Raw genomic sequence first — 27,901 nt, 5'->3', positions numbered from 1 at the left:
CCAGGGCCAGACTCTAGTCCTTGGTGGATTTGGCACAAACAGACCAAGTAACTTGTTCTGTGTGGGTATGTCACTTCCTGGCTCTGTCTCCAGCTTTCAGAACAGTGCCGGGCACACAGCAAGTGCTCAGTGAATATCTTTTGAGTGGAAATACCAATTCTCATAGAGCAGACACAAGAACTGTGCAATATCTAATAGGTGGGAAACCCAAAGTTAATTATTTTATACCTTGCATTTGTATTTCTCTGTGGTGTGGCCCAGTGACTCGGATGAGGCCCTGGGTAGGTACATGTTGTGGCTGACTGGCTGCCATCTATACTTGCTCCCATGTATTTCCGAATCTGAAGCTGCTTTAGTTCTTTTTCCTCCTGCTCTCCTGCTTTTCACATTTCGGCTTCAGCCATCAATTTTTTCACTGGTACTTAAGGGTTATGTATGGAAGTTACCTCTTGTTTGCCGTCTAATGCAGCCATTTGAATTGGAAACCTTGGAGCCATCTTGAATTCCTCCTTTTGTCTCATCTGCAAATCTCTCAGTCCCTAGTCCTGCCAACATTTCTTCCTTCCTCCCATTGCCCCAGGTCCACTGTCATCACCTCTAATGCAGACAGTTTTGCAACAGTCTTCAGACGGGCCGCTCTCCTTCTGAATCTGCTGCCTGTAAGCCCACACTCCCAGAATGGTGTAAAATACATGGGGTCATGCTGCTTCCTGCCGGTGGGCCTCCCGTGGCCTCGCCTCCCCTGCTTTGCTGGGCACGGATGGATCTCACCCTGTCCTGGGACTGCTTTGTCTTGGGCCACTGCCTCTGTATGCCATTGGCCCCACTGGTCTTATGGATTCTTTTGTGCAGGCAGAGCTTTCTTCCTGGAAAGCCCCCTCTACCCTCTAAGCTGGCTAATGAATTCTGTCTCATTCTTTATGGCGTACACAATCCCTCAATGTAGGCAGTCCCGGCAAACATCTGCCTGGTGAAAGTACCTGTGTATGACCTTTGTTACTCCAGTAGCTTCTTATACTTTACATAGTTCAGATAAAAAGTTCAGATAAATGATAGTAAGCTACGTTATCAGAGTTGTTTAAAAGAAGAAAGTGTGGGCCCTAGAGCCTTGAGCCCATGGGGAGCTCCAGCATGCCCAGAGGTGGGCCGGATGAGCAAACTGCAGTGTTAATCAGGCTGCTGAGTTTTACATACTTGTGTTTACACACTTCCAAACTTCCCCAAGCCATCCCCTCCAGAACTTCCCAGAGATCCTTGGAATCCCAGTTCTTGGCTCAGCAGGGATTGTGAAGCTCACCTACCCCAGCTGGGCTCCCCAGCGACGCTGCCTCCTCTTCTGTGTGACCATCTGCCTCTGCTGCCGTGTGGGTCACTGTGTCTCTGCTCTGATTCGACCACCGGGGCAGGGCGCCATTCTCTTTTTTAGATGAAGAAGCTGAGGCTCTGCTAGGTGAAGGAAGTTGCCTAAGCCTAGCTAGAGAGTACCTGTTGGAACAGGGATTCTAGTCCAGGACCCTTGGACTTCCTAGCTCAAGCTCTTGCCACACAGATCCATCAGTCTTCAGGGATGCTGCTGCTGATTGGGTGGTCCTCCGATTTTCCATGCTGCCCTGCTTCAGAGTCGTGTGAATTCAAACCTCCAGTCCTGGTGGCAGTGATGTCTTCTTGAGAGACGTGTCAGATAGAAACAGGGCTGACACTGCAGCCCCCTCTCTCACTGCTGCTTACTGTGACTCTTAATGACCAAAGGGCACTCGGCCTTTTGCAGGGGCAGAATCCCCCGCCAGCAAAATTGTGAAAGGAAGACTTTCTTCCTCAGCATCTCGGAGGTCACCCTGGGGCTGCTGGCTCCCAGGGACTACGTGGTAGGCTGGTGTCTGGAGGCAGAGGGAGTGGCCTCATCCTAGAGTTGCTGTCTGAAGTTCAGCGATTCTCAGTGTGGAGGGTCCGCGATTGATCCAGTGTGATGCAGCCCATGGCACAGGGGGCTTTTGCTCTAATTAACGGTCTCATGGTGACCATGCCCGAGGCTGGAGAAGTACTGGAACGTGTGGCTCACGGCTCGTGCCCAGCAGTCTGTAAATCTGGACATACTGCTGGGGCCGAGGCTTCCCATCTCAGGGAGACTGGCTGAAGCCAAGGGCTGAGTGAGACTCCTGCAGCAGGCAGAATCTCTTCTCTTTTTTTTCTCCTGCTTCCTGAGCTTGTACTATTATTGGGCACCAAGTCAGACTTTGGGGATCGAAGTTGAGTAAGACGAGTCTATTCCCTTGAGCAGCTGAGTGTCTGGGGAGGAGGACAGTGATGTAAATAGACAACTAAATGTGGTAAGGTGAGCCATCTGCAGAGGGAGCAGGGCAGGACCACGCGTCTGCTGGAGCGTGTCCTGGGAGGCTTCCTGGAGGAGGAGGTAGCCCTGAACTCCATCTCTGAGGATGACTTGGGACTGGGGGAGAAGGTGGAGAAGGAGATGGAATAGGCATTTCTCTCATGATGGTTCATACAAAAGCCTGCAGATAGGGGAACGCGGGCACATTTGAGGAGGTCTGGGATGATCACTGCAGTTAGTGTATAAGGCCGCCATGGGTGACCTGTGAGACATGGCCTCGCGCCCTTCACAGGTTTATTTTCCTGGCAGTTTCTCTTTATTGGGAAGAGCACATGCTGGAAGCAGGTGCCTGCCTGTTCTTCCCCTGTAGTAAGAGAGATAGGAGGATGCAAGAAAGCCTAAAGGAAGAGGGTGAGGAAGAGCACATTCAGCAGGTTTGAATCAGTGTGGGTGTAATAAGTGCTTTAAACTGCTTTATTAGCAGTGTGGAGTGAATTGGTGGCAGAGTCCCAGAATATAATCCCTTATCAGTCTGCTGTTCTGACAACTGTTCTGGGCTTTTTATTAATGTGGCTGATAACACTTTACTCTCTGGGGCATTCTGAGATTTAATTAGTTCTTGGGCAATTTAGAATAGGTACTTTAGAATATTAGTGCAGTGTTAATTATAAATGAATGCGTATGAACTAATTTCTACAAATATGTGATTGCATTTACATTCAACTCTTTAGTTGCCTGCTTCCAATTCAACATACTTTGAATTACGAGTTACATGTGAGATACTCTGTTCTGTGGGGAATTCAAGGGTGAGAAATGCAGACACAAATCCTGCATTAACATTGTAGGGCTGGAAAACAAAGCAGGACCCCTCCTTTTTTTTTGAGACAGAGTTTCGCTCTTGTTGCCCAAACTGGAATGCAATGGTGCGACCTCGGCTCATTGCAACCTCCACCTCCTGGGTTCAAGCAATTCTCCTGCCTCAGCTTCCCGAGTAGCTGGGAATACAGGTGTGTACCACCCTGCCCGGCTAATTTTTTGTATTTTTAGTAGAAACTGGGTTTCACCATGTTAGCCACGCTGGTCTCAAACTCCTGACCTCAGGTGATCTGCTCGCCTTGGCCTCCCAAAGTGCTGAGATTACAGGTGTGAGCCATCACGCCCGGCCACAGGACCCCTCCTAAAGAAGCACTTCTAGAAGAGGTGGGATGGTAAACAAAGAACAGGAAGATTTTGAGGTAGAAGGAACTTACTTGAGAGATTTTGTATCAAATGGGCTTTGTTTTTCTTAGTAAGGTGTGGGAAGCTCATCAGAGTTAAGGGTGTGTGTGTGTGTGTGCGCGCGTGCGCATGTGCACATGTGCCTGCACGTTAGGGGCTGAGAAGAATGGGAACTTTTTGAGCCCTCCTGTGGGTCATTCATGAGTGCATCAGAGGCACTGAGTGCCTACTGTTTGTGTACCAGCCGTGGGGTGGTTGCTGACTACAGGATGTTGCATGAATGGAGGTCTGTATGGTAGTTTCTTAGAGTGTAGTGGGCTGGGGAGAAATGACTCCGACACTCTGAGGTAAGTGTGGGGAACAGCTGGTGGGGGCTCCACAGGGTCTTGGGGGAGCTTGTGGAAGGGGCTTCTCTAGCAGCCTGGAGAGCAGGTGAGGTGGGTAGCTCTCTGGTGACTCGCTGGGGCAGAGAGTTGAAGGCCACATAGATGTCGAGCTCTGAAGAGTGGGGCTGGGGGTAGAGGAGGGCAGGGAGAAGAGGGGAGGAGAGGAGGGGAGTACTGCCTCTGCAAGAGGAAATAGCATTTGCTCAGACACAGAGGAGCCACTGGCCACACAGAGGAGGCTGATGCAGTGATCCTGGGAAGTGTTCTGTGGCATCTGAATCCAGCAGTGGGAGTTGAAATAAGGGGACATATTGTGGAGATGTTGAGGAAGTGCAATTCACAGGACCTGGTAGAGTTCGCAGAGGGGAGCTGCCTTGGTTTTGGCTGGTGGCCAGGGTGAATGGTGGCATCCCTGCCAACCTCGAGAGTCCAGAGGAGATGCAGATTTGGAGGAAAAAGGGTGAGTTAGTTGTGGCCACATATTGATCTGGGGGCAGCATGATGCACGGAGTCTAGCATGAGGTCCTCAGTGGAGGAGGGGCATGAGTAGAGACTGGGTGGAAGCAGAAGAATAAACCACCAAGGGCAGCCTCCTAAGGCCCCCGCAGGGGAGTGTCCAGGGATGGAGAGCAGGGAAGGCTGCCTTGAAGGAGGAAGAGGATGGGTTGAGGATGGTGAGTGATGCAGGGAGTTCAGTGAGAGGAAGCTGGAGTGAAGACTCCATTGATTGGGGGTGTGCCTCGTTGCTGACTTGAGTGGGAGCAGTATCAGTGGAAGGGAGTCAGTGGGAGATGCTTGTAGTGGGAGGGAATGAAAATGGGAATGGAGAGAGGAGTCATCCAGAGATGACTAAGAGGATGGCTTGGGGGAGCCATCAGGATGCCAACAGGAGACAGGTGGCATGCTCAAATGGGTGACTTGAGAAGCTAAGACCCTTTGTAAAGGTATGTTCTGGTCTAGGTACAGCATCAAGTCATAGTGTACCTGCGGGACTGAGGGCAGCTGGGAACAGCAGGGTAAACACGCAAGAGGGGAGAGAAGTCACCAGAACACTGAGGGAGAGAGCTGTGGCTTTTGGTAGAGGATGAGGTCAGCTGTGATAACCTGGCAGGGAGGGAGCCTGGAGAATAAACACTGCCCCCCACCCCCCGACTTTCTCCCTTTCCCCCTTTCTTTTCGTCTCCTGCTGGTGCCTCCACTGGTCAAACCCAGTTGGAAGCCACAGAGCAGTAGGACCCACTGTGTGGTCCTTACTGGTCAGCCTTGGGAGCTGGGTGGACAGCGGGGAGGGGTGACCTGGAAGGGCAAGCAGGACCTCACCAGAACTTCAGGGGACTCTGGGTGCTTGCTCATTCCCTGCCCTTAAAAGGGACACACTCAGGTCTCTGTTCCTTAAGTAATGGCCCCCTCCAGTTTACATCAGAACATCCCGCTCCGTGGAGGGGCGCTAGACCCTGTTGTCATAGAAAGGGCTTCAGCCCCGCGGGGCATGCACACCATTTGCCAACATCTGCTTCCCTCTTTAAGGTTTGCATTCCACACTGTGCGATGTCATCGCTTTTTCAAATGCCGTCTTTTCCAAAGGAAATGAAATATAAAGAAGTATGCTAATGTGCTAGGGTTGAAGAGCAGTGCTGCACAGTAACAGTTACAGTTCTTGGAACATCAGCACCTGGGGAAAACGCACAAAGCTAGGTGGTAGGGGGAGAAAGGGGCTCGGTCGCAGCTCATGATTAATACAAACCGAAAGAAACCAGAAAGAAGTCGTCATCCCAACCTCAGGCCTGAGTAGGACTTTCATGTATATAATTGGGCGTGAAGTCGACAGACTGGCGTGCGGCCAGTGTTTCCTGAAGGCCTACTGTGTGTGCTCACCATGTGCGAAGGTTCTGCATCCGTTCCCTCATGTGAACCTTACAGTGACTCATTCTGCAGACGCAGATAAGTTTAGAGTGTTACAAATTCATCCAGCTGAAAGGCAGAGCCTGGATCTTAGCTGAGATGCCTTTAACTCCAAATCTTGTGTTTTTCACCATGCGTTCTCAAAACAGTGACTTTCTGTTAAAGCCGTATTTCACGTAGTACACTGTACCTCTTAATTCAGTAGTTTTAATACTGTTTCCAGGGCTCTTCAGAGATGCTTAGTGGCTGGGGCTAGAAGGATACTGAGGACAGGTGTGGGAGGCTGGCAGGGAGCTCATCCACTTTAATCTGAGAGATTGTACTTTTTTTAGATTATTTATATTGAAATTGCCTAAAAAGCAAGAAAAAGGTCCTGCCAGTTAAAAAAATTTGAAAATTACCATCCCAGTGTGCTGACAATCACAACTGAATTCAGACAGTGATGCTGCATGATGTAAAACTTGATGGACAAGGGGACTTCAGCTAAGGGCCTTGTTTTCTGGAAGAGCACATTTATAAGAGCCTTGGAAAAAAAGTGAACCATTAAAAGACTGGTTAAAAACACACGCCATGTACATAATAGTAGAGATACAGGTGCTAGTTAATGCTCAAGACAGTGCTTTGCAAACTGTCATGTGCCACTCAGAAGATAAGGTATTGTTATTATTATAGTATTAATAGTATAGTTGATCTCCCTTCTGTGATATTGACTAAAGGGAAAATACTAGACAGGCATAGACTGCTGTTAGAAATTTCCATTTATACCCACTGTTGCTGATGGAATTAATGCTGGCCTCCCTTCCTGTGATCTGTCTTACCCAGGGTCGGGCCATAAAGAGCTCATTGGGGTTTGATGTCATCTAGTCTGCTCTTCCTCTTAAGCATCTCAGACAGATTTCAGCTATTGATCTCACTAAAATTACATTCTGTTTTCTCTTGGCTAAAGAGTCTTTTCTAGAGCTCAGTGAAGATATTTTTAAACATTCAATACAATGAAAACAAAATACTACCTTAGAATTAACTGTGTAATTAGCGCATATACATGAAGAAGCAGGATATTTGAAGAGGGTTCATTTTGAAAATGGCATCTAGAGGACGTGGAGTTTGACCTGGGTCACCCCAGCAAGCCCGGAAACCCCTGGGGCTCCCTTCAGTGTCCTAATTTTCCACATTAGGATGTGTTTGTTAAAAGACATCTGCTTGCCAACTGTTCTCTGTCAAGCACCCTGCCTAGGCCCAGGGACTCAACCGGATTTTCTCTGAAACAAGTGTTAGTAAATTATCCAAAATTCCCCGTCAGCATCCGCTAGGGGGCTTGGATTTCAGCGGGGGGTCTTTGACCCCGCACTGTATCCTACCATCTCGGAAGAGTGACTTTTAGCAGCCGTGCTTATTGCCAGAAGGTTCAGTGTATCTCAGTGCAAGGGAGATAGGCATTTATTTGTTGAACAGAACTCTGGCTTTCTTCAGTCCCCAAGAATTGCCTCTTCATAGCACAGAGAATCACTGCAGAGCTGGAAGAGCTGGGCACACCATTGACAAGCCAATAGGGGACTTTAAATGCCTGGGCCTGGATGGCAGGCCAGAGCAGCAGCCTGTTGCACCCAGGAGCCAGCTGTGCAGTTGACTGTGCAGCGTGCCTTCTCAGGCTGGAGTGGGGTGGTTCATCTGCATGGAGTGATTAGGAGCAAATGGCCTCTTGCTGTGTATGGGTGCTTGGCTGAGGGTGCACAGAGCAAATGCCAGCCTTACTTCGTCTACCTCAGCCTTCAGCACAGCTGGGCCCAAGCCCCGGGTCAGAGAGAGGTGGGTGAGAAGGAAAGGAGCGGTGTTTGGATGCTGCGGTGCCTGAGCTTCCTGTAAGCCTTTCACACCTCTGCCTGTGGTGAAAGCAAAAATGCTGTTTATGGAAACCACTTATAGTCCACTAGCCAGGCCCCTCTGTTCTCTCCAGCACCTTAACACAGTATTACACTTTGCCATTTGACCGTCACCTCATCTCATTGTGGAGCCAGGTGTTCGGCTGGCTCGTCTCTACACTCTTTCTAAACTTGCGCTCCTGCAGAGCGTCAGAGGCAGGAGGGGTTGTGGGAAGCACTCACCTTGCAGTCTGCTGGACTTCAATGTGATGCTGGGTGTACCACTCATGGGGACAGTGTCCAGGCTCAGTCACCTCTTCTCCTCACTGAGCTTTGGACTCCTTATCTTTATAAGGGGCTTGGGAGCAGTCCTGCCTCACCAGGATGGTGGAGACTGAGGGAGACCGTGGCATGTGCAGCGTCCTGAGTGGCTGCAAGAGGCCTTCCCTTGCTATTTGTTTAATGACTGGATGACTTTCCCACTTTGTGAGGTTGGAGGCCCTTCCTCTCTTTCCCCACTTTACTGAGTATCTATGATGTTTTGGGCACGGTGGAAGACTTCCAGTGAAATAGGCTAAATCCTGCCAGGCCTTTCTGAACTTACATCCACCTAGGGGAGACAAACAAGAAACAAGTAAACAAATACGTAGACAAGCCACTCACAATAACTGTCCTTATCAGTAGGGACTGTTTGTATGAGATGTGTTTGTTAGATGTGTTTGTTAGATCAGAGCGTAGAGCACTAGATCACAGTTGCTGGTGGTCCACAACTGCAATGGTTGGACTTACGGTTTTTCAACTTTACTATGGTGTGAAAGTGACATGCATTTAGTAGAAACTGTACTTTGAATTAGAAATTTTGATCTTTTGACTCCGTCTCAAAAAAAAAAAAAATTTATCTTTTATTTTTATTTCTATTTTTTATTACCATAAAATTCATATTATTTTTATAAAATAGGCTTTGTGTGAAATGATTTTGCCCAACTCTAGGCTAATGTAAGTGTTCTGAGCACATTCAAGATAGGATAGGCTAAGCTATGATATTTGGCAGGTTAGGTGTTTTAAGTGCGTTTTTAACAATGATATTTTTGACTTAGGATGGGTTTATTGGAATGTAACTCATCGTAAGTTGAGGAGCATCTGTATTTAACAACACAAACTGTTCCTACTTCCCAAAGGCCTGCACTCTACCAGACTCAGGTAAAATGATTAACTTCTAACATACTGTGTGATTTAGTTATTTATTATGTTTTAAACTGATTGTCTCTTTCCTCACTAGCATGTAAACTCCAGCGGGCAGGGCTCTCTCCCTCTTTTGTACACTAAGGTATTACAAATGCTAGAACAGTGCTGACCACTCCATAAGTATCTGCTGAACGAACTGTGGCTGGTAAAGAACAAATAAATGCTATAGTGTGTACATAATTTCCAAGTAAATATTTCTTTTGTGCAGAAATGATATGTTGCTTGAATATGGACACTTAAGAAAATTTGAAAACAAGAAAGTGAGACAGGAAAATCATCTCGTAAGGAGAATATTTTATTTAGTAGTAGGGTATAATTGTTAAACTTTGTATTGGAGATAGAAATTCTGTTTTCAGAGGAGACACGCTTGGTATGAATATTTAACCAAATTGAGGAGAGGGTAACCAGCAAGCAGGCATAGAAACTGAAGAGACAGACTTGAAATCAGACCCAAAGTTGACCTGGCCCTCCCTAGTCACAAGCAGCCACTCTTTTGCAAATAAAAATGCACAGAGACTAGAAACCAGGGGTGTGACTCCCTGCCTCATTCTGCAGCAAACACCACATATACCAGGACAGCCTAAGGTAGGAAGCTGGCAGACACTCAGACAACCCCAATGCTGCACCTCTCTTCTGTTGCCACGACTGCACAAGATGATGAGTGGCTCTGGAGCAGGAATATGGATGTCGCAAAGTGTCCTTCTCTGTTCATGTTCCCTGAAAACTCATAGCAATGAATTTGCTCATAGTAACTGTATTAGTCTGTTTTCATGCTGCTGATAAAGACATTTTTCTTCCTGAGACTGGGAATAAAAAGAGGTTTAATTGGACTTACAGTTCCACTTGGCTGGGGAGGCCTCAGAATCATGGCAGGAGGCAAAAGGCACTTCTTACATGGTGGTGGCAAGAGAAAAATGAGGAAGCAGCAAAAGCGGAAACCCCTGATGAACCCATCAGATCTCATGAGACTTATTCATTATCGTGAGAATAGCACAAGAAAGGCCAGGCCCCATGATTCAGTTACCTCCCCCTGGGCCCCTCCCACAATTCATGGGAATTCCGGGAGATACAATTCAAGTTGAGATTTGGATGGGGACACAGCCAAACCATGTCAGTAATCATGGTTGAGACTATCTGCAATTTAGTGAATCAAGCACATGGTTTACGGCAGCTCAGAGGGCTCTTGTGCATGTGCAAGGTGTGTTGGGCAACGCAGCTTGTTTCTAAGCAGGTCACCATACAAACTGTCTGTTTCGTAGTGGTGAAGTCCCTGCTCCCAGAGTGGTTCACAGGTAGTGTAGACGGCATTCCTTTGAGATGGTTGCGTGATAACTGCCTGATGACTGGAAATTGTACAGAATGACCCCCCCATCATCCCATCTGCCCCTAAAGGCTTGGGGTCCCTGAGTCTACATTAGAACCCAGACTTTCTGTCATGGTTCTTAGTGTGTTGCCATATCATTGTCCAAGAAATATCTAATTTTAATTGTTGTTATTAATACTAGCTGGGACATTATGTTGTATATTTATTTAATTTGCATGGTAAAGATGATAAAAGTCTTAAAAACAAAGCTGAATCTAAAACAAGATATTTTGGGTTGAATGAACTGAAGCACTTCCAACATAGGAGGAGGGCTTTGTTCATTGGGAGAATGTGGAGGTAGGGGTTTTCTTGCGTGACTGTGCAGAGCCATGGCCCCTGCTCCAGGAGTGTGGGTGCATGGGACGCTCTCGTGGCCGTCTAGAACCACCAGATGCTGAGAGCAGAGGTGGGAAGCTCTCCTCAAGATTGCCTCTGACGACTAACTTAATTTCATCTGGTTCTTAGGATTTCTAAATTTGGTGCCTATCAGGGTGGCTGCCAAGACAGGGGAGTGAGAGTAGCTATGGTGTGTGGTTGAGAGAGTCTTTGGGGTGGTGTCCCAGATATGTTTTCAAAAGGCAGAGAAGGTGAACATTGATGAGATGTTTAATAGGTGCCTGGGGTTTTCCCCGTAATTGTGTTCTTCCTCCTTACAGCCATCTTTTGAGGTCCTTATTTATATTTTATTTTTTATGAGTGATTTTAGGGAGATTCATCAATTGTCCAGAGTTCCATTGCAAGTGGTTAAGTTGTATCCTACCCAAGCCTCTCTGACTCCGGAGTGCTACATGCCCACTGCGTCTCTGCAGTGGTTCCATTAACCAGTCCCTGTGCTGCTCAGGCCAGCTGGTTTGTAGCGAGCTCACAGCATGACTGAATACCGCAGCCATGCGCAAGAGGGAGAAGCAAAACCCATCGACAGCTATGGAATTTTTAAAAGGAAAGGAAGCTGGAGGGGAGCATAGGCAGGAAAGAGTAGAAAAGTTTAAAAAGTCAGTAATTCAGAGGAAGCAGGAGACTATTGAAAAACACCTACTGAAAGGCCATGATACATGTGAGCTGAAGATGGGACATGCCAAGCCCTCAGAAAAGCATCATCAGCATGACTTCTAGGTTGGGTCCTCAAGGCATTTCAGTGGACAAAACGCAACTTTGAAAAGTACAAAGATAGGTCAAGTGAGGATATAGGGAAATTGGTGAACAACCAGGTCAAATGGAAACAAGGACTTTGGTGTCCAAAAGGGAGTGGGCAGAAAATTACTAACAAGGCTGTTGTTAAAATGTCTTTCTCTTTTACCCTGTACCCTTCTTGCTTTCCACAAAGAAGTATTGAGCACCTAGTATACACCAGACCTAATGCTGGGGATGAGAAACACACAGTCATGCGGCTGTTGAGAGAGGTGGGTTCAGGGCTGTAAGGAGCATGGTGTGTACAGGAGTGCAATGGAGAACCTGATATTTCTCTCCATGAAGCACCTGCTTTTGTAGGCCAGAGTCTCTGGGTGGCATCTGGGTCTCCATGCCGGTTCTTATCCTGCCTCACCTGCCGCCCCCCAGATACTCGGTGTTTTACCTGGAGTTATTTGCTACTCCCTAAATGCACCTGGCATTCGCCTCTGAGTGAGCATGCGTGTTCTTTTTCGGTGGGAGCCTTGTTCTTTTCACAGTGCTCCAGGCCTCAAGGGATCAGTTAAGATCATCTCCAAGAACCATTTCCACTGCAGTGCCTGGCACCATGGTACCTGAATTGGTTGGAAAGCTTAGTGTTGAAGCTTCTGAAGCTCTCAAGAATAGAATGTAATGTCCGGGGACTGTGGATCCATGTTGCATGAGGCCACAGAGAATTGATGAAGGATGTGGGGGCTTGGAGGTGTGTATTTGGGGCGAGTGGGCAGAGTCTTAGCTTAGGTTCCCCACTGGAAGCAGCTTTGGCTGCAGGTAGTTTACCTGAGTGGTAGTCCCAGGAAGCAGGAGTGGGGGAGTGAGAAGAGTGAGACAGGGAAGGAGCAATGCCAAGGGCTTGTTAGTGGGGTCCCTGCTGTAGGTAGTGGGGATTTGACTCTCAAGATGTTGCCATGGGCCAGGCACAGTAGCTCACACATGTAATCTGAGCACTTTGGGAGGCCGAGGTGGGTGGATCACTTGTGGTCAGGAGTTCGGGACCAGTCTGGCTAACATGGCGAAACTCTGTCTCTACTAAAAAAAATACAAAAATCAGCTGGTTGGGATGGTGCGCACCTGTCATCCCAGCTACTTGGGAGGCTGAGGCACGAGAATCACTTGAACTCTAGAGGTGGAGGTTGCAGTGAGCCGAGATCGCGCCACTGCACTCCAGCCTGGCAGCCTGGGCGACCGAGTGAGACTGTCTCGAAAAAAAAAAAAAAAAAAAAAAAGGTGCTGCCATGGTGACTCCCAGAATTGTCTGCCTGGACGGTGTCCAGAGCACTGATTCCACCTTAGCCGCTACCAGAGTCACGTTTGGGCCATGGGATACAAGGAGAGCCCCACTGTCCCTTGCTGAGGGGAGGACCAGAGCCTGCACTCAGCACGGACTCGAGGCTGGTGTGGTCCAGTGGGTTGAAGGTGCGTGGTGTTCTGTTCCCTGCTCTTTTGTCTCTTCCAGGTTTTTCTTTTACTATCTGTCGTATTTTTCACCCTTTGTCCTTCTTTTCTCCCTGCAACTTCCTTTCTCCTACCTTCTTCCTTATGTAATAGTTCCACCTATTTGTATGTGAGGGCCTTGGAATTTAGAGATTTAGACGTTGTTTGGTCTGACTTCCCATGTGGTTCAGAGTCTTTTCCACAGCATTTCCAATGGTATCTGTGACTTCCTGGAAAACCCTCCTTAGAAATGTGTCTGAAAAACACCCTTTCATCAGACAGCTCTAACTGTTGGAAGTTCCTTTCTCTGCTCTGAGATCTATCGCAGGGGACTCTACCCATTGGTCCTAGCTTCATCTTTTTGAACACAACAGAGCAGGTCTTCTTCATTGTCTGGCTCTAGCCCTCTGGAGGCCTACGTTAGGCTTCATAAAATTGCAAGAAGTCATGGAACCAACCTCCAAGAGGTCACAATATGGATAAGGCATGTCAACAGATAATTGCAAGCAGTGTGGGAAAGTCCAACCATTGGTTCGGTGCTCTGTGTGTGTGTGTAAAGAGAATGGAGGAAGTAAGAAGGTGAAGGATACAGAGTATCACAGAGGAGGGGAAATCTGAGCTGCCTTTTGGCTTGTCACTCAGACAAGCAGGTGTGTGTGGATCAGGACGTTGTGCAATGCATGTCTGTGTGCCAAGGTCCAGGGGCTATAAACAGCACCGGGTGTCAGTCAACTTGTGGTTCAGCATTGTTGGAGCCCAAAGGGGTAGGAGATAAGTACGTGAGGCTGTGTGCTTGCAAGTCATGGCCTTGATGGTGCAGGGATAGTGGGAGAGGATTTATGGCAATTCTTGGAGGACTTTACCTAGCACTTTCTCGTAATGGAGATGGGAAGGAAGCCCGATGAAGGGTTTTAAGCAGGCAAGTGACAGGATTAGATTTGGATTTTTTTTTTTTTTTTTTAAGATTTTTTTTTTTAAGATGGAGTCTCGCTCTGTCACCCAGGCTGGAGTGCAGTGGCACGATCTCGGCTCACTGCAAGCTCCACCTCCTGGGTTCACACCATTCTACTGCCTCAGCCTCTCCGAGTAGCTGGGACTACAGGCGCCCGCCACCACGCCCGACTAATTTTTTGTATTTTTAGTAGAGACGGGGTTTTACCGTGGTCTCGATCTCCTGACCTCGTGATCCTCCCGCCTTGGCCTCCCAAAGTGCTGGGATTACAAGCGTGAGCCACCGCGCCTGGCCTGGATTTTTAAAACAATTCACTCTAGGGTCTAGGTGGAGGAGGATGGTTCAGAGAGTGTGTTCGTCAAGATACTGTTAGCAGAGGCACTGGTTAAAAACGAGTTACTAATGAGAATGTTCTCTCATGTAACCAGAAGTCCAGGCACAGTGGTTCAAGGGCTGGTCCAGGGGCACATCTGTGCCGTGAAAGCCCCAGGATCCACCTCTCTTTTTGTGATGCCCAAGGCATTATCATGGTCTTTCACTTGGCCTCTCCTAGCTGCTGGGTGGTTGCCTCAGTTCTAGCAGTGGACATAGCAATACCCAGCTGAGGAAGAGAGGCAGTACTTTCCTCATGAGGAAGGAAAACCACTCCTGGAAGTCCCTGGACCCTTCTCCTCAGACCCCTGTAGCCCTAGCTGTTCAGACGGAGCAGCATTCCGAGTTCCTGGAGTGGGAGGTGGCAACATGCTCCAGGAGGGATGGGTGTTGGGAATGCGTAGGGTGGATACCAATGATGCACAGCCCAAAGCAGCCATGGGGAAGGAAACTCAAATTGGAGCTGTAGAAATGGTGAGGGGAGAAGTGAGATTCTTGTGCAGTCTTCTCTTCTCCACCAACGCCAGCTCAGGTCTCCATTGGCTTTTAAAACGGCATGGCGCCAGACCTTCACCCACATCCAGCCGCTCGGTTCTGCAGTGTGTTCCTAACATACAATGCCTAAAGCAGAGTCTGGACGCAGTTTATCCAGATGCAGTTTATCCAGACGTAGTTTATCTGGTGCAGAGTGTGGTGATCTCTTCAGCTGCTTCTTATTAGTGTAGGTGAATGTCGTTTGGTTTTTGTTGATTCATGCTGTTCACCTGGGTTGAGCTTCTGGCAAGTTCTAATTCTCAGGTCTTTTTTTTAAATGTGAACAAATCTGTTCCTGGCATATCACCCACATATTGAATTGTATCCCATGGTGAATTCCGGTATAAAGCAAAGCATCATTTTAAAAGCAAAAAATTCTGTAAAATGTTGTTTCTACCTTTTTATAGCATCCAATATATTCTGCTATAGTTATTTATGCGTGTGTATCACCCAGTATGTAGGCCACAAAAAGAACTTCTGTGACTCAGGCAATTTGTAGACCTTTTGAAATGTTTTTATTATAGGCACTAAAAAGTAAAATAAAACTAAAACTGCTGTTAGGCATGATGCAAATCAAGCCTACAAAATGTAGGCACTGCCAGCGACTTTGAGATCACTTGTTTTCCTCATTCTCCGGCTTTATAGGAGTCATCGTGCTCTTCAAGGGAGGGACACGTCTGATGGTCTTGACTTTTTCCGTTTAGCCTTGGAGAGTGATGCAGTTCTGTCTGATTCATGATCTCATCTATTCATTCTTTTTAGCTCAATGTTACCATATTTAGTGCTGATACTAGTTATATGATTAAGGACCTTTTCCAGTGAATGAAAGAACTTCTATAAAACTGTTTCACTAGGTCTAAAAATGGTCCAAGCACCTGGATTGTGGGACAAACACAAAAAAAACTTTATAGAACATAGAAAATTAGAATGTTTGTTTTGATCAGTCTGCCATTAGCCAAGTTTTTTTCTTGCCTGTTCTTGAGTGAGCTTTCCTTGAACCAACCTGCCTCCCTAAGAAAGAATACTCCTCCATTTTATCTTTTCCCTCCAGGCATTCCTTGCTACATTTACTTGGGGAACTGGCTTTAGGCAGAGTTGAAGCACTGGAAACAGACCGCATGGCCTCTGGCTATCTCCCTTTGGTTTCTCCTGTTTCTGCCATATTACTGCATGGTTCCGATCTCACCTCCCTATAACCCGACCTTGCAGCACTTTCTGGACCCCCACCTTGCGCCTGCGCACCCTGCCTCCCTTCATCTGTTTCCACACTCATGGCTGAGAAAGGCTTATGTGGAATTGTTCCCTGTGCATTTGTCATATGTTCCCTGTGCATTTGTCATATGTTCTGAGGAAGTGAATTTTGGGCAGGTTATTTCAGGTTTTGTGGCTCTATTTCTAAGAAAGAGAAAACTCCTTTTCCTCCCTTCCCTATATTTCCTCCTCACTTAGGGATCTCAAATAGTGTGCATTCAAGAGATGGCTCCTTTGTTCTTCACTTGGATATCGAAGCTTTTCTTACCCCTCAGGCTAATGCCAAGGGTAGCCCTGTGGAATTAGCTGTTGTTCTTTCTGTGGCTGACGCGTTCCCTCTTCAGTGTATTTCATCATTTTTTGAACCCGTTCACTTTGCTCTCTGCAGCAGCGGCATAAATGTAATCCAGCCCTTCCCGGCTTAGACACCTGTGGCTCTCCATGGCCTTCCAGAGGCAGCAGGCAGGCCCCAGGTATCGTTTCCCTTCGCTCTTCCATTGTTTTAGGAAATTTTAGACTAGAGTCAGCCTTGAAAAATCAGAAGATTTCATGTAAATCTGGATTTCCAGTCTCGCCGTGAGCCGTCAGAAGACCCAGCAGGCTGGTCCTCTGTGGGAACTTGAGCCTCCTTTCCTTCCAGCTTCTCCCCCTCCCCAGGCCTGACTGGTCTCCATGCACATTGATGTTTCACCTCCGGTTCCCCAAAGGAAGGTTCCAGGCTTCTCATGGCCATTCAGGGCCCTCTGGGGCCCAGCTCTGATGCCCTCCCCTGGTTTTATTTCTATCTCCCTGCTTCCTCATGGAGTTGTCACCACACGGGATACTTGGGCACTGGTTGATACTTTGGCTCTGCCATCTGTCCCTAGATTAGAACACCATCGTTTCCACCACACCCACTCCTTTGCCCCATACCCCTTGCCTGTATTCCCTGACCATTGCTTCGCACATGCTTGCTTTTTATGTGAACTGAGGGTTTACCTCCCCATGAAGTGGAGAATCTGCGGTCCTTTCCTGTAACCATCTCAGACCCTCGTTCATCTCATTTGGTGCGCAGCAGACTGCCTTGGACTGCCTGTGCTGTTTGCATGTCTGCCTCTCCCCCTGCACTGTGGGGCCCTCGAGAGCAGGGTCTGCACCTTATCACTCTTTTTGTCCACTATGCCTGGCACCAGACAGTAGCTGATAACTGTAAGTTGAATAAGTGAATGATTTATTTCTTAGAATATGAATCTTGGAGACCTTATCTTCTCTGCAGTGTTGTTTATTAATGATTCTGAAGCCTGCTAGGCCTCATGAAGACAAGACAAGACAAGAAACTATGTCTACTTCACCCAACAGTGTATGCCCAGGGCCTAGGTGATGGCCTGTGGCGGGGAGCAGTGAACATGTACTGAATCGAGTGAAGGAGTGAAGAGCCACCGTGGTACCTACAGTGATTCCGTGGTCTGCGTGGCACTGCAGACCAAAGAGCTGTGTTTCCTTTACTGTCCCGTGAAAGAGTAATGTTTACCTTCCAACTCTGCCACTGATATAAAAGGATACCTTATGCATCTTGGTATTTGCTCCTTAGGTAACGAGTCTGACCTTGAACTAGAAAAGAAGTGTAAGGAAGATGATCGGGAAAAAGCCTCGAAAAGACCACGGTCACAGAAAACAGAGAAAGTCCAGAAGATCTCAGGAAAGGAGGCCGGACAGCTTTCTGGGGCGAAGAAACCCATCATAAGTGTGGTTTTAACTGCACACGAAGCAATTCCAGGTGACTGCACCAAGCGGGAAAGGACAAGGCAAGACCCTTGGCAAGTCTGTGCCAAGGGCAGCCTGATGTCACAGTCTGAGTCAGAACACAGAGCTGGTGCATTGGTGGGGCTCTCCATTTAATCACCCACTAATTCGAGAGGATGAGACCTACTTACTGCCCAGGTGTTGTGGTTAGTGGATGGAGGAGAAGCTGTGAGGGCTGCTGTGAGGGCCGCTGCTCTTGCTGTAGTCCCACAGCCCCGCGGTGCCGCTCCTGCTGGAGTAGTGGTTCCGGGAGCAGTTTGTTTTCTTCATCCTCTCACCCAGCTCTTCTCCTGGGTGTGTGCCTTCCCCTCCTGCTCTCAGCCATGCTGTCCTGCATGTGAGGCCGGCCCATTCAGCCAGACGCATGCAGGCTGCTGCTCCAAAACCCATGCTAACTCTGCCCACCTTCTGTTTTGTATTTTTTTCCTCTGTACACATAGAAAAGACGTAAACTGACATAGACACCCACTATTTCCATCTCTCAAAGGTTTAGAGTTCTATTCTCATTTTTCTTTTCTTTCAAGATCAAGACAGTGGGAAATGTCCTAAGGTGGTATCCCGGGGTGCCTCTGATCTTTTTTTGTATTTTTAGAAGGGTTCACCAAATACTTTATAATACTAGAAATTTCCATCTCTGTATTCTTTTACATGAAATAGCTGGTGGATATGTGACACTATATTTTTAAAAAAGATTTCCTCTAGGATAGGACCCTTAATAAAAAAAGCAGTTTATAATAGTGTTTCAAAGTATAATATTTTTTTCCCTATGCGTTTGAGGTGATTGCTGTCAAATAAAATTTAAAATTAAGTTTAGGATTTTAAGGACGGCTACAGCCTTTTAAGTGCCTGTTTTCAATGCTAAGAGTAACTCATTATTTAAAATGAAAACTCTGAATAAATTCTTCTTCTGTACGTCACTGCAGACCAAGGTGATTGGTAGAGAACAGACCATATAAAATTGTGTGATTAGAAAAACTTTCTGGAAAGTCACTTTGTCTGCCCTACTCACTTCAGAACAGTATTATTCTGGAAAATAAGAAGCCCAGAAGAGAATTTCCTATTTTCAATTGTTGCTAGAAAAAGTTTCTACAATTTTTCTAAAAATTAGTGGTAGTATTTTGATATTTCTTTAAGGAAGGGTGAAAAGTGTAAATAATTCCTTTGCAATTCCAGAAACAAGGGGTAAATTGGATCTTTTTCTTTAATGCAGTTTGACACGGGTGATCCTGTATAAAACCTTGCAAGTAACATATATATGTATATGTATATACGTATATATGTATGTGTGTGTGTGTGTGTGTGTATATATATGTGTACTTTTTAACATAAGTAGATCAAGTGAAAATATATCTCGAGGACGTTTAGACAGATTATTGAAAAACTTGTCCTTTCTCAAACACATGCACACACTCACACACACACACACACACACAAAGAATTTAAATGTGTGAGCTGAGTGAAAACTATCTTGTGTGGGTATCAGACAGTATAGAAATATACTTCCCAGCACCATCCCCTCTGCTGCGATAGGGTCAGTGCCCACTTTCGATGCCTCTCAATAAGCAATGCCTTTTGCATCAATCTCAGGTGCTACCAAGATTGTACCAGTGGAGGCTGGGCCCCCTGAAACAGGAGCTACAAATTCTGAGACCACTTCAGCAGACCTGGTGCCTCGGAGAGGCTACCAGGAATACGCCATTCAGCAGACACCTTATGAGCAACCAATGAAGTCAAGCAGGTAAAGTGTTTTGTTCTGTGTAACTTCAGCCAGAGGCTGAATGTGAGTGAACTCCACAGAGTGCAGGAAGGATCAGTATGCTTGTTCGTTTGGATTCTGCTTATAAACTTGACTCCTTGATTCAGTGGTAGAATTACCCCTCCATTGCAGCCCTCAGTGTGCTCGCTGGGCCTCTAGTGTGTTGCAGAGTAGCATGCTTTTAGAACTGAGCACCAATCGGCTTAATGAAGCCAGAGCATTTTATTTAAAGCAAACCTATTTTTTACCTTCATAAAAAGAAATAGAAACATAGCTTTAGTAAAGTTTTAGATATTTATAGCTTCACATATTACAATTTAGAAAAATATTTATTTCCTTCCCACTTTCAAAAGTAACACAAGTGTGTTGCAGAAGGGCTCACATGTCCCATATGATGTGGCATTAAAGTAACCTAGAGTTACTCTTTCTAGAGGTAGTTTAGTTCATGTGCTTCTATAAGTTTTTTGAAATATACTAACATATATTTGTTTAACTTTGTTGTTTTTTGCAAATACTAAATACCAAAAGTACTGCTTTCAACTTTTTTTTAAAGGCTTACTACACCTTGAAAGTCTTTCATTTTTAGTACACAGCTTAAAAAGCTGTGTTTGCTATTATGTGGATGTATTTTAGTTTATATAGTCAGTTTTTACTATTACGGACAATGCAGTGATTAACGTTTTGGTGCATACATCTTTCCATACTTCAAGACTTCCTGTGGAATCAATTGCTAGAGTTGAAATTGCTACAGTAAAGGATATGAGTGCCTAGTGCTTCACTGACATTAAAAACTGTCCTCCAGATACACTGGATCAGTTTACCACCCATAGCAAACCAGTGTGTTTCTCTACACTCTCCCCAAGTTGTTTGTCTTTAGCCTGTACCTGCTGAAGTCAGTTAACAAACTCTGATCCCCAGAGGTCTGAAAACATTTCTCCCAGCTAGAAGGAAAGACAAAGAAAATGCCAGTTGCCCGTGGTTTTCCTCTGTTTCTGGAAGAAGAGAAATGGGGTGTTTTTGAGTAGAACATAAGCTTTAGGATGAAATAGACCTAGGTTGGCTCTAGACTATTCTGTATGAGTTCAGCTCAACAATTGAACACCTCTTATGTGCTGGGCACTGGTGACATGACAAAGAATCGGACAGTTGCAGCCCCTGCCCTGATGAAGCTTACACTCCATTGTAACTTGACACACGTTACTTTGCATCTAACATTTGTTGCACAATTTTAAGACTGTCTAATAGAATTTTAGTTTAGTAGTGAGAATAAGAGATAAAATATGCAAAGTGCCTGGCACATGTAGTGCTCTCATTAAATTATATTATTATGTCATGTGGTATGCTTCATTAATTTGTAGCCTCAATCCTCTATTCCTGTAAATGTGAACAATTGAATTTATTGATGAAGTTGTAACAATTCTCATTCCTTTGGTGAATTCATAATAGAATTAAGTCTCTAAAATCATTCTGTGTTTCAAGTCAGGTTGATTTTTAGACCTTAATTAATTATCTTCACAATATTTCAAGGTCTGTTGTGGGGGAGGTTCAGCTAAATGTTAATCTAGTTACAGGTAAATACACTGAATATTTAATCAACAGATCTAGGCTATATTTTTGTTGTCATGCATTCTATTAATATTTTATTATGCAAATTATAAGATAACCATGAAAGAGATGTTTTTGCATAAGGGTTTTACTTTGTAAAATACAGATAAAAACTTTTAGGTTATATAATTCTTCTCTCATAACAAATGATACAGAGTTATTATATAAAAAATTTTGGAAGTTCAGAAAACTGAGGGAAAAAAGTCATTTATGATCTTATTGCCCAAAGATAACCACTTATTATTTTAAATGTGTTTCCTCCCAGCCTTTTTTTCAGCATGTATATTTTATAAAATTGAGTTTATATTTTATATGCGATTTTGTATCTCACTTTTTAAAACTTTTTTTTGTTTGTTTTCTGAGACAGAGTCTCACTCTGTTACCCAGGCTGGAGTGCAGTAGCACAATCTTGGCTCACTGCAGCCTCTGCCTCCCAGGTTCAAGCTATTCTCTTGCCTATTCTCTTGCCTCAGCCTCCTGAGTAGCTGGGAATACAGCTGTGCACCACCATGACCGGCTTTTCTTTTGGATATTCAGTAGAGATGGGGCTTCATTATGTTGGCCAGGCTGATCTTGAACTCTTGACCTCAAGTTATCAACCAGCCTTGGCCTCCCAAAATGCTGGGATTACAGGTGTGAGCCACTGTGCCCGGCTGTCACTTTTTAAAACTTAATCACATTACATTTATATGCCTTTGTACAAATTAGTCACAAACATTTTGCTTTATAGCAACAAGGCATAACTTCATGAGGATATAGTGTTATCAACTCAACTCTTGACATTGGAGCCAATAAGATCTTTTAAAAATGCTCATCTGATTGTTACCCTTTTAGGCTTTGCCTTGCTCTTAGGGGTACAGTTGGCTTCCAAGACTAGCCCTGCCACCTCTGAGCCTTGTACACCTGCTGTGGTTCCCCAGTACTCTTGCTCCTGCCATCTGTTCCAGCCATCTCAGCCTCTTTTCACTTCCTTAGTCTCTTCTTGCAGGCGCCGCTTCCTTTTCCTGGATGCCATTCCTCCCTCTTGCTTAGTTAATATTTATCTGTCTTTTAGCTTTCTGCTCAAATGTCTTGTCCTCAAGGAGGCCTTCCCTGTCCCTAGACCAAGTCAATCTACCCTGACTGGACTCTCGGAGTGTCCGGCCCTTATCCTTCTCACAGGTAGCCTGATGGTCCTTGTCTGCTTACTTTTATATTTAGTACGTGGGCTGGCCTATGGCACTTTCTGGAAGGTGAGCTTCAGAGAGCAGGGCTGTGCTCGTTTTCATTCCCTTTTGTATCCTGAGTACCTGGAACACTTTTTAAGGGAATGAATAAGTGAAGAAAGATAAATGTGCAAACAAACTAGTTCCCTATGTTGGTACCTTCGAACAGCTTCCCGTTCTTAACTGTTGTGGAAAATGAGCCATGAGCACCATCATCTAAATTTTATATTCTTTCTTTTGGATAAATTCCCAGAAGTGGAATAACTGGATTAAGGAGTATGACCTTTTAAAGTTCTGCTGGATTTCTTTTTTCTTTTTTTTTTTGAGACGGAGTCTGGCTCTGTCTCCCGGGCTGTAGTGCAGTGGTGGGATCTCGGCTCACTGCAAGCTCCACCCCTGGGTTCACGCCATTCTCCTGCCTCAGCCTCCCGAGTAGCTGGGACTACAGGTGCCCACCACCACGCCCAGCTAATTTTTTGTATTTTTAGTAGAGACAGGTTTCACCATGTTAGCCAGGATGGTCTCGATCTCCTGACATCGTGATCCGCCCTCCTCAGCCTCCCAAAGTGCTGGGATTACAGGCATGAGCCACCGCGCCCGGCTGGATTTCTTTGTAAAAGCAGTGGTGAGAGTATCTCTCTGAGGAGGCAGCATTTGGAATAAAGTGACTTCATAGAACTCGCATGGACATCGAAGCTCTGGCATCGGTTCACTGTCACAGTCAATGACTTGAACTTAAGGGTCAGATGGAGGCTGTGTAGCATCCTCATCAGACTCACTATCCTCAAGGGGAACCTGGGCACTAAGGCCTTTACCAGGTATTTGCCTAATAATACAAAAAATCAGAGCAAAAGATTCTCCTAAGAACATTTAGATCTTGGAGTAGAGGAGAAAATATGCGAAGTCTTGATTTATTTATTTAATTAATGTTATGAATCCAGGGTTTCTTTCTTTGGCATTCTTTGTGCCAATAATATGTATCACCTTCTGGATATCTTTGTCATTTGAGAAAGATCCAAATTATTTTCCTTAAATTAGTCTTGGGCTTAGCATGCAGGCATACTAGTAACTTCCAAATTTAAATATTGTAATTACATCACGTGGATTGTACCCTCTGGTATTTATGGACTGCAATCCAATTAAATATGTTAAATTTAAAGACAAGGCCACCTGTGTTGATCAGACACAGTTGTTTGGATAGTTTTATAACTATAGACTTTACAGTGAGAGTGGGTACAGTTGAATGGTATCTGGTTAATAGCACTACATGATTATTAGTGTGTTTGAGGTCCTTTTTGGATAACCTGGACACATTGTCCAGAGAAAGCAGTTATGGCTGGAGAAGAAGCCTCGTTTGCCTCCTTAGACTCATCTGTCAGTGCCTGTCCCTGGTGCCTATTGTGGTACTTTGGTGACTGTCATTTGCTGGTTTCAGAAACAAGGCTTGGCCATTCCAACAGCAATGGAAACCCCACACAGGGAGCCTTCTTTGTGGTACAGTCACTCTGGGGCAGGGTCGCTGCGTGTCAGTGATTTCAGGCCGTAGAGAGGATAAGCATGCACATGTAGGCTCTAGAGTCAGAGAGTCTTCCTAGATTCAAGTCCTGACTTCACCACTTACTAACTGTACAACATGGGGCAAATACTCAGTTTTCTCATCTGTAAAGTGAGTATAACAATACAGCTGGGATTAAATACTTAGCATAGAGCTTATCATACTACACATACTCAATAATTATTAGCTGTTATTATTACCATCTCATTCAGCACACACATTACTGTATTGAAAGAGACAGAATTCATGAGGCAGGCGAACCATGCTTTTGTTTTTCACCACATGCATAAAATCTAACGCAGTGTCTGAAACACATTGGCAGGTGTTAACAAATGGTGGCCATTTATGAATAAATGGAATACGAAGTTAATAAACAGCAATCCTATTTTCCCCATCTGCGTTCTAAACCAACCATGATAGAGGAGGAGGAAGACAGAGAGCCACACGCCAGCTCTATTACTGACAGAGCTGTGGAGGAGAACAGTGTGGTACAAGTCAGCAGTAGCCTCCTGTTACTGCCTGCAGAATGAGACAGACTTTCTCTCCCACCCGCAGTCCTGGATCGCTCTGGCCAAGCTCACAGAGGCCCAGTTGGCTAAGTGCCCACTGTGTCCCATGCTCACCCCAGGCAGGCACATCCTCACCAGAACTAGGAAGAGCTCAGCTCGTGACTTAGTCCTGCTCTGAAGTCACCAATCAAACACATTGGTTCTCTTTTCTTGGGAAGAAGTAAGGATATGAAGAAAGGCCAGGGGTCATTCACTAATGGGTGGCCCTCATATGGAAACTTGCAGAAAGGAAAAGAGTCATTCAACAGTTGGTTGAATGAATAGGCAAGTCTGGCTTAACCAAGCTATTGAAAAGGTGGTTGCATCCAGTCTTATGCAGCAGACTGAATTCATTCCATTAAGACTAGTCTTGTTAAAATATCGCAGAATCCACCTAGATCAGCTTGGAACACAGCTGATTATTATTGTGCGTGTTGTGGACAGCACACCTGTCCTTCCTCTTCCGTCTTCCTTCTCTTGCTTCCCTCTTTCCTTTCCTTGAAGCCCCAGTCCAGACAGACATCTCTTCCTCAAGTTTTCTCAGCTACCCTAATCCAGGTTAGAGGACTCTTTCCTTTTTTGCTGTGTGCATATTCCTATCAATACATACCACGCTGTCAGGCAAACATTTGCCAACCTGTCCTCCCTCCCCCAAGACTGTGAGCTCCTGAAGGACCACGGCACACAAGAGCCCTCTGATCCTGTTTGTTGACTGAGTGAATGCACCCATCCAGCGTCTGTCCAGTTTCGTTCACTTTTCAGCCTTTAGTGTTTGGTTCATAAAAAGGATGCAGAGTTCATGAGGAACATTAAAGGTCTCCAGATGTAACCATGCTGTCATCTGTTTCTAGGCTAGGTCCCACTCAGCTCAAAATCTTCACTTGTGAATACTGCAACAAGGTCTTCAAGTTCAAGCACTCGCTGCAGGCCCACCTGAGGATCCACACCAATGAAAAGCCATACAAGTGTCCCCAGTGCAGCTATGCCAGTGCCATCAAGGCCAACCTCAACGTGCACCTGCGCAAGCACACTGGAGAGAAGTTCGCCTGCGACTATTGCTCGTTTACCTGCCTGAGCAAGGGCCACCTCAAGGTGCACATCGAGCGAGTGCACAAGAAGATCAAGCAGCACTGCCGCTTCTGCAAGAAGAAGTACTCTGACGTCAAGAACCTCATCAAGCACATCCGAGACGCGCATGACCCACAGGACAAGAAGGTCAAAGAGGCCTTGGACGAGCTCTGCCTGATGACGAGGGAGGGCAAGCGGCAGCTGCTCTATGACTGCCACATCTGTGAGCGCAAGTTCAAGAACGAGCTGGACCGCGACCGCCATATGCTGGTGCACGGAGACAAGTGGCCTTTTGCCTGTGAGCTCTGTGGCCATGGGGCCACCAAGTACCAGGCGCTGGAGCTGCATGTCAGGAAGCACCCCTTCGTGTACGTCTGTGCCGTCTGCCGCAAGAAGTTTGTCAGCTCCATCAGGCTGCGCTCCCACATCAAAGAGGTGCACGAGGCTGCCCAGGAGGCCTTGGTCTTCACCAGTTCCATCAACCAGAGCTTCTGTCTCCTTGAGCCTGGTGGGGACATCCAGCAAGAAGCTCTGGGGGACCAGCTACAGCTGGTGGAAGAGGAGTTTGCCCTCCAGGGTGTGAATGCACTCAAGGAAGAGGCCTGTCCTGGGGATACTCAGCTGGAGGAGGGCCGGAAGGAGCCAGAGGCCCCTGGGGAAATGCCTGCCCCAGCTGTGCACCTGGCTTCCCCAGCTGTGCACCTGGCTTCCCCGCAGGCCGAAAGCACAGCCCTGCCGCCCTGTGAGCTGGAAACCACCGTGGTCTCCTCCTCAGACCTGCATTCTCAAGAGGTGGTTTCAGATGATTTTTTGTTGAAAAATGATAGCTCCTCCGCGGAGGCTCATGCTGCTCCTGAGAAGCCCCCAGACATGCAGCACAGAAGCTCAGTCCAAACACAAGGTGAAGTGATCACACTACTGCTGTCCAAGGCCCAGAGTGCTGGGTCAGATCAGGAAAGCCAGGTCGCCCAGAGCCCCCCAGGGGAAGGGCAGAACATGGCTGCGCTTTCAGCTGGCGACCCAGATCCCAGCAAGTGTCTCAGGTCAAACCCAGCTGAGGCCTTAGACCTCCTCCCTCCAGTAGCTGGTGGTGGGGACACCATCACACATCAGCCTGACTCTTGCAAAGCGGCCCCTGAGCACCGGTCAGGCATCACCGCATTCATGAAGGTCCTGAACAGTTTACAGAAGAAGCAAATGAACACCAGCTTGTGTGAGCGGATCCGGAAGGTTTATGGAGACCTGGAGTGTGAATACTGTGGTAAGGAAAGGCAGCGCTGGTGCGTGGCCCTGTCCACAACCATCATGCTGTGGTCACCTCGCATTTGATTTGAGCTCATGTCTGTTTGCAAAGAACACCTTCTAAGTGAGCCACCCCCCTCGATTGTAGATAGGAACGGTGACCCCTGTGTGGCAGTTAGCACTTGGAGACTTGTGGAAGTGGCCGGGATGGCTGCACAGTTGACCGTGTTGGCCTGGTCAGGTGTGTGTGCTGAGGGTTACCCATGACCTCTACCAGAACTCTAACCAAGAAGAATCTTTCTTCTGGCACATGACAAGTTTAAAGTTGAGCTTTAAATTGTGGCCAACTACTAGATCAGCCAAGAGAGGTTACAAAAGTGGCTGCAGCTCTCTGTAGGGAGGTCCCAAATAGCACCCTGCAACTCACAATGAAAGCATGGCTCCTGGAACTCCTGGGGAGCTGGTGGTACAGGATATAGATAATCCAGCTCCAGACCTGCTGTCCCAGGAGGGCCGGTAGAACTTAGAGACTTGTAGATGTATGCATGTGCATCATGGTATTTGGCACCATAACTTGTTCTCAGTAAACACTGGCTTCCTCCTCTCCTGGCCCTAACATCATGCAAAAAATAGTAGCACCCTTAATATTTGCAACCTCCCACCTTTGAAAAGTAATTTTCAGACGAAATGTGGTGAAAAGTATGAAGGGTGACCCGGACAAGCGCAAGAGGGAGATAAATATTGTAGATAAAAAATAATAATAATTAAAAAAATTCAAAATCAGTCAAAAAGAAACTTCCTTGTTCTCATTTGAAAATATTTTTTTAGGCAAACTTTTTTGGTACCAAGTGCATTTTGATATGCATGTCCGCACCCACACCCGGGAACATCTGTATTATTGCTCTCAGTGTCATTATTCTTCCATCACCAAAAACTGCCTTAAACGCCATGTAATTCAGAAACACAGTAACATCTTGCTGAAGTGTCCCACCGACGGCTGTGACTACTCGACTCCAGATAAATATAAGCTACAGGCACATCTTAAAGTTCACACAGCGCTGGTAAGTAGCAAGCCCAAGCGGCAGCCCTGTCTCCCCTGGGTGCTCATTGCTCTCTCAAGTTTATGCT

The 27,901-nt window shown here is 46.3% G+C and overlaps 1 protein-coding gene across 5 annotated transcripts in view; it reads left to right on the top strand.

The window, feature by feature from the left end:
- Nucleotides 1–27,901, top strand: part of ZFAT (zinc finger and AT-hook domain containing) — a 235,543-nt gene that overhangs the window by 85,974 nt on the left and 121,668 nt on the right. For 4 of the 5 annotated variants that reach the window (XM_055287329.2, XM_063643562.1, XM_055287330.2 and 1 more), the window contains exons 4-7: nt 17,583–17,768; nt 19,382–19,532; nt 25,315–26,792; nt 27,602–27,834. In XM_055287329.2, the coding sequence (XP_055143304.1) occupies nt 17,583–17,768; nt 19,382–19,532; nt 25,315–26,792; nt 27,602–27,834 (2,048 nt within the window). The remainder of the gene's footprint in view (nt 1–17,582; nt 17,769–19,381; nt 19,533–25,314; nt 26,793–27,601; nt 27,835–27,901) is intronic. The other variant, XM_055287331.2, reaches the window with a different exon arrangement.

Source organism: Symphalangus syndactylus, chromosome 7 (assembly GCF_028878055.3).
Source record: "Symphalangus syndactylus isolate Jambi chromosome 7, NHGRI_mSymSyn1-v2.1_pri, whole genome shotgun sequence".
Taxonomy (NCBI): Eukaryota; Metazoa; Chordata; class Mammalia; order Primates; family Hylobatidae; genus Symphalangus; species Symphalangus syndactylus.
This window is presented reverse-complemented; position numbering and strand designations above follow the sequence as displayed.